Below are 7183 nucleotides of genomic sequence, written 5' to 3'. Positions count from 1 at the left end.
CCCAGGACTGCAGCGGGCAGTGCCAGTGCGCGGCGCCCCCGCGCTGCCCGGCCGGCGTGAGCCTCGTGCCCGACGGCTGCGGCTGCTGCCGGGTGTGCGCCAAGCAGCTGGGCGAGCTGTGCACGGAGCGGGACCCCTGCGACCCGCACAAGGGCCTCTTCTGCGACTTCGGCTCGCCGGCCAACCGCAAGATCGGCGTCTGCACCGGTAAGCCCGGCCGCTTCCTGCGGGGCAGGAGCCTTGGGAGGGGGTGAGCCGGCTGTGGGGGGCAGTAGTGCTGGGGGATGCTGAGCCAGCCACGGGGCAGTAGCGGGAGTAGAGGGCTGAGCCAGGTATTGCAGCAGGGGAAGCTTAGGTGGGAGAACTTCCTGGCTGGGAGGGTGCTAAAGCACTGGAGCAGGTGACCCAGAGAGGTGGTGGCATCTCCATCCTTTTTAAGACCAACCTAGATAAAACCTTGGCTGGGGTGCTATAGCTGGGGCTGCCTCAGAGAAAAACAGGACAACCACTGCAGCCCATGTCATAGACCAGTGGTCTCCAAAGTGGGGTGTGTGCACCCCAGGGGGTGCACAAGATGATCCATTGGGATGCAGGAAGAAAAAATTAGAACTTCTGTTTCTATTTATATTGATATAAATATACATATATTGGGGGTGCATGCTCAATTTTTTTTACTGGAAGGGATGCATGATCAGAAAAGTTCTAGAGACCACTGTCATACACAAGCAAGGCTGGAAGGGAGGGGGTTATTTTGTCCACCCCCTGCCTGAGGCAAGAGCAGCCATATCCAAACCATCCATCTGATCCATAAATTCTTCCTCAAGCCTGACACAATGCAAGACCTAACACCTGAACTAGATGCTCTTGTGAGCTCCCTTCCAGCCTTCATTTCCTATGATTCTAGCATCCCCCGGCAGCCACCTCCTGGCCTCGCTCAGCCCACCCTGAAAAGCAGCAGGTGCTTAGGTGCCCAGCTAATACCTTCTTCTTTCCTCCTGGCAGCCCGGGATGGAGCCCCCTGCGTGTTTGGCGGCATGGTGTATCGGAGTGGGGAGTCCTTCCAGAGCAGCTGCAAGTACCAGTGTACCTGCCTGGATGGGGCGGTGGGCTGCGTCCCCCTGTGCAGTATGGATGTACGCCTGCCCAGCCCTGATTGCCCCTACCCACGGCGGGTGAAGCTCCCTGGCAAGTGCTGCGAGGAGTGGGTGTGTGATGAGCCAAAGGAGCAGACAGCCGTGGGACCAGCCCTAGCTGGTGAGTTGAGGTTTCAGCCTGTAGCTTGGGCATCGAGGTAGTCGGTGCTGGGATGATTAGCCCCAGCGGACCAGCTTCATCCCTGGGGCAGTGCAGGCATTGCACTGGAGCTGCCAGAATAAGTGACCTCAGAGGTCTGTAGAGTGTCTAAGAGGGTCATGGTGTTTTGTGCTTGCACTGAGGTCCAGCCTCTCATCCTGTTTGTTTTGGGCTCTGCAGCTTACCGACTGGAGGACACATACGGTCCTGACCCAACCATGATGCGTGCCAACTGCCTGGTCCAGACCACTGAATGGAGCGCTTGCTCCAAGACCTGTGGAATGGGCATCTCCACCAGGGTCACCAATGACAATGCCTTCTGCAGGCTGGAGAAGCAAAGCAGGCTCTGTATGGTCCGACCCTGTGAAGTAGACCTGGAGGAGAACATCAAGGTAAATATTTCTGTCTACATGCAGCTCAGTAAGAGGATGCCCCATCTCCTGGCATAGGCCTAGTGCTAAACAAGATGCATAATAATTGGCTGAGAGGAGACAGCTTTTGGATCTGCCCAAATCTTGTCTGAATCCTGCAAGTGCACATACTTTAGATGTCCATCCTAGATAATGATGGTACAGGCTCTTGAAAATGTCTCATGAGTGAGTTAAATGCTATAAATAAAGTGACGGGATAACTTGGCAGATAGAAATGGAAAATGTACACACTTAGTTTTGTTATTTAAAAGTTCCTGGCTTCTAAAAAAAAAATTAATAAATAATAATGTCATTCACTTACTTCCTAACAGAAAGGCAAAAAGTGCATTCGCACCCCCAAAATCTCCAAGCCCATCAAGTTCGAGCTCTCTGGCTGCACCAGCGTGAAGACCTACAGGGCTAAGTTCTGTGGTGTCTGCACTGATGGGCGCTGCTGCACCCCCCACAGAACAGCCACTCTGCCTGTGGAGTTCAAGTGCCCTGATGGTGAGGTCATGAAGAGGAGAATGATGTTCATCAAGACCTGTGCATGCCACTACAACTGCCCTGGAGACAATGACATCTTTGAGTCTCTGTACTACAGAAAGATGTATGGAGACATGGCATAAAGCCAGAAGGAGACAAACTAGAGACTTTCAACTTGAACTGTTTTGCATCTCATTTTTTTTTTTTTTTTTTTTTTCTGTAAACATGATTCAATAGCACAAGGTATTTAAATCTCTTTTTAAGTTCAACAAACTTGCTCCACGTGACTTAAGACAAATTGTCTACTGACCCCAAACATTTGGTTTGAAGAAGAGGGTAAAATGGACCTTGGGACCACAGCAAAGCACAAGATCCAGAACATGCTGTTCATGAGGTGTTGTTTAGGGGTTGCTAGGGGCCATTTGCAGGAAGAGCAAATTTCCAGCAATGTTCCCTTGGTGTGGTACTGTGTGTTCCACCTAGTAGTGCAATGGAAAAGGAGACCCTTAGCATGTTTGCTGACACTGGGATATTGGCAGTGACAGCTGGAATGTAAATCCTCACCCAGCAAGGTGCTAAGTAAAAGGCGTTCTGTTAGTCAGGACAGTAAATGTATCAAGCTTTGACACTGATTCAAATGACTTGTTCAAGAAGAATCAGAATCGTGTCTATTAGACTGGACAGCTTGTGACAGTTAATTTACCTGTAACAAGCTACGTTTTATTAATATTGTAAATACTGTGTATATATATTTGTACAGTTATCTAAATTAATTTAAAGTGTTGTGCCTCTGTTAATGCTTTGGTATTTTAATGATAGCCTTCTCTTTTGGAACAAGGTAGGTAGGATGTAAGGCTTGTCTGACAATGCATTCAAAGCATGAAATAGATACTCTAGTGGAAATTGTTCAGTTAAAGTGATGGTGGGACTACTTGCTATAGTTGAGGTGCTTCTGTCCTTGGAAGCATTAATGGGGGAAAAATATGGTTACCTCAGCTTTAGTATGCAAGTGACCTTAAGTAAAGTGAGTAAATTGTTTTTGTAGCTGACCAATCTTTCCACATAGGAGAATTTGTTTCTTTCTTTGACTATTACTGTTCTTTGAACAGTTTGTTTATTTGTTGAGAAGTGTGACCAAAAGTTACATGTTTGCACCTTTTTAGTTGGAAATAAAGTATTATATTTTTTATATAAATGACTTGGAACTTCATTTACCCTTAATTTCTAACACTTGGGTAATTTATATTACTTTCCTACATACTCATCAAAAAAGGATTTGCTTTGTCACATAAGTCAGTGGTGGATGAGTTCTGTACTGAAAAACAAGTAACACCTGAGGGGAAAAAAACCATGGTGACTTACCATCCTATGTTCCAATCCCATAAAGAAAACTCATCGGCTAATATATCCCTGGTAATGAAAATACATATAGGATCATTCAGAGGTTTTTTTTCTGTTTCAAACTAAATGGAAGTGAGCTAAGTTTTGGAGAGCTGAACTCTGTGCTAATGAGTGATCTATAGCTATGACCACACATAACAAGCTGGCTTAAAACTAGAGCTGTCTGGTTTTTTTTGTTTGTTTCTTTTTTCAATCCGATGCTTGCCACCATATCGTCTTGGCATCAGCTGTGCAACATCATTGCAAGCTGTTCAGTGTTAATACAAGGGCTTTTTTTCTACAACTTAGTTTGAGATACACTATGGAGAAATACCTTTACAAATATTATGATATGAAATGGAAACAGTTTTTTCATTGTGGAGTCAAATCCAAAGCCCTTTAGTCTGTCAAAACTCCCACTAAAAAAAATCAGTGTGAGTTCTGCTTATAGGCCCTCTGTGTGGCCTGGTGGATAGCACAGTGGAACTGGGACTTGGGAGGCCTGGGTTATTTTCCTAGCTTTGTCACAAGCCTGCCTAGAGCGTGTGGACAAATCACTTCATCTCTTAGTGCCCTGGTTTCCCTCCTGTAAACTGCAGTTTGTAATAATGATGGCTTCCCTTCCTACAATGTTTGTAATCTTTGATGAAAAGCACTGTAATACTTAGGTCCAGGGTAGAATCCTAAAAATTACCTTGAGGAAGCAAAACAGAGTTCAGGAAGAGCTGAGTCACTTTTCCCCTATACCCCAGTATCAGCCATTAACATCACCCCTGTGTTAGCTTCTTCATTAAAGTAATAGGCGTTTCTTTCCTAAGCTATAAAGGGAAGAAACCATGGAATCTTAAATTAATATCAACAGTGGCAGCATTCGGTTCTGTTTATAGAAACCAGGTAGCCTTCAATAAGAATTCCTTTCAGGCAAACAAGATCAGTCTGGAATTTCCTGGTGGTAGTTAAGTGGAAAAATATTGACTAAAAAAAATATTGTCCACCTTACCTTCAATGTCCATTGATTCCAAGTGGCATTTGAAACAGCTCAGCATCTCACCATGTCTAACGGCCAACATCTAAGGCTTAAAATAAAGTCCACTAAAATGAATTAACTACTTTTCAGTGACTTCACTAGACATTGGAAGTATTTCCTCTTCCTCTCAGAAATATGAAGAGTTTGTCTGGTATGAAGAAGTGGTTTTCTGTGTCCATTTGAAATAGTTTTGGGTAGCTTCTGCCTCTAATACTCCCTGAGACTCCCCATTTTTTCCTTGCAGGTTTTGAACATAACAGCAGTTTTGTTCACCCCTAAGCACAATGACTGTTTGATCAAAGACTATGTTGGGTCTACCTCCAGATAATAGTAGAATTGTCATTTCTACTCCCAAGAGTGAAAAAATCTATGTGGACTGCAAGCATAGTTGGCCTTGTACACAGTCTAAGAATTTGACAGTAAAAAGCTGAGTTAGGTACAGGAGGTATGATGACGGGATTAATAGCCCAGAAGTTTGATGTCTGATATTGTTAGATTTTTCTGGGTAAAAACAACACCCTTTTCAAAAGTAGCAAAAGTTGGTGCTAGGAATGGTCATCCATTTACTATATTAGCACATTCCAGGGAACACCTAATGGTCTCGCTGTAAGTTATAATCAGTAAGCATGTTTCATATTATACACAGCTCATCAGGTTGCTGATTTCCTCCTTGGTATTATTTACCAAGTCAATAATTTCATGAGTAACAATAACATAAAAAGATCTGCCATCCTTTTTCCCCAAGAAAAACTATGATTTTCTGGCACAAAAACACAGGATTATGACACTGTTGTACAGGTGGGTGCACTCACGTCAGTAGAGGAATTTGTATCATCTATGTATTACTGCAGTCTCCTGAAATTGTCATTATATATCATCCTGGTGTAAGTCTCTGGTTAAAATGCATGCAATATCCAGAAGCAAGATGACAATGTCTTAATAGACACTCTGGGTAAAATTGTAGGCCTGCCTGTCTCAGCGCTGTCCCTTGCTTTCATTCTTCACACCTACAGTTGAGAGACTTGCAAAAGAAGATTTTCAAAGAATTGAAAGATGTGAAAAGGATTTTTAGGGCATAATTCAACTTTAATGGAGCTAAGCCCCTTTAAAGCCAACAAGTTACAATGACCACAGTTTGGGAAGTGATTCCCGGAGCTGAGATTATAAAAGAAAATAAAGCAAAAAAAAATGTTTACTTCTGAGAGTTCTACCACATGAATTTTCTGTGGTAGCATTTTCCTTGTCTTTTGTTTATTGTATATAAACATAACCATTCCAGAAGTAACTCTTTAAAATGGATGATCAGCTATGCTGAAGTAATACACCATATTTGAGGCTGATTTAATGAACTCCAATGAATGCCACTCAATTAGCCATTTAAAAAGAAGTTATACATGGCTGACAGCCAGAATGTCAAATAACTTGTCAAAAACTGTAAGTCATCTTATTTCAGTATTTTGTACCATGGAAAACCACAACACATTTACATAGATTTGCAGCTCAGCATTCTAACACTCTACAGATGTGAACAGACATGGACTATATCCCTTTCATTATGAGGCAGTCACTACTCTCCAGATGGAGCTTTGTCAGATTCCTCGTAACTAACAAACATCCAGAAGACACCAGTTAAGAAACTCCTCAAGAATGAACCACTTTTAATGATCTGTAACCACAGAGGAACAAATCTTTGGACAGAAGCCAGTTATTTGACTCACAAAGAAAGAGACTGTATTGAGAAAATTGGCTTTTGGACATTTAACTAGAAATAGGAAACACCAGTTAGATCATTTGCATCCTTGTAGTGTAACTTCTTTATGAAACCCAGTGATTTAAGAAAACACTCTCACTGTTATATTAAAAAGTAAGGACAAAAAGCACATGAAGGAAGAGGAATATGCCACCCCAGCACATAACTTAATGCCACCTTCCTGCTTTTGCACACAACTGACTCCCAACCTTTTTTAGAAGCAAATTAAAATGCAGTTTTAAATCAATTATGCTAGACTTTGTATGCCTACATATGGAAGCTGTTAAATAAGGAAAAGTAGTCCAGCCAGTTGGGCTGAAATACCAATGTAAGGCTTCACCCAAAATCCCAAGAGGAATCTGAGAGAAGAAGAAATCCAGTTAACTTGTTTTTCCTCCCTCTATTTCCTTGAATTAATATATGCCCATAAATGGAAGTACCAACACCAAATACCAAAAGTGACTACATTCTCATAGCCTTTTCAGTCTCACTGGAACCAGGAAATACCAGAAATGTCTTCAAAGAACCTGCTCCCAAACTGTGCTAAAGCCTGAAGTGCATTTGCAATTTTAACAAAGATTCAAAGACCTGATTAATGTGACATCTATATGAGAAGAATGGAATTATATTCTCCCCATGTCAAAGGAGAACTATTGGCAACTGGATCTCTGATACAACTACAATCATAGTGAAGGCAAACAAGTGAGTAGAAGCAAACTGTGGGAATTCTGAAGAGACCAGTGGAATCTAACCCTTAACTTATTCATTTTAGTAATAATCATAGATCCACTGGGAAATTGAAGCATGCCCAAATGAAAATTACGTGATGTAACATGA

General features: G+C 42.7%; 1 protein-coding gene across 1 annotated transcript in view; it reads left to right on the top strand.

Annotated features, from left to right (window-relative positions):
- Positions 1 to 3384, top strand: part of CTGF (connective tissue growth factor) — an 8156-nt gene extending 4772 nt beyond the window's left edge. The window contains exons 2-5 of the mRNA XM_019538208.1: positions 6 to 207; positions 1003 to 1254; positions 1474 to 1685; positions 2036 to 3384. Coding sequence (XP_019393753.1) covers positions 6 to 207; positions 1003 to 1254; positions 1474 to 1685; positions 2036 to 2332 — 963 coding nt within the window. The 3' untranslated portion in view covers positions 2333 to 3384. The remainder of the gene's footprint in view (positions 1 to 5; positions 208 to 1002; positions 1255 to 1473; positions 1686 to 2035) is intronic.
- Positions 3385 to 7183: the final 3799 nt, after the last annotated feature.

Source organism: Crocodylus porosus, unplaced genomic scaffold (genome assembly GCF_001723895.1).
Source record: "Crocodylus porosus isolate Cpor-Errol unplaced genomic scaffold, CroPor_comp1, whole genome shotgun sequence".
Taxonomy (NCBI): Eukaryota; Metazoa; Chordata; order Crocodylia; family Crocodylidae; genus Crocodylus; species Crocodylus porosus.
The sequence above is the reverse complement of the archived record's forward strand: the minus strand, read 5'-3'. Positions and strand labels throughout refer to the sequence as shown.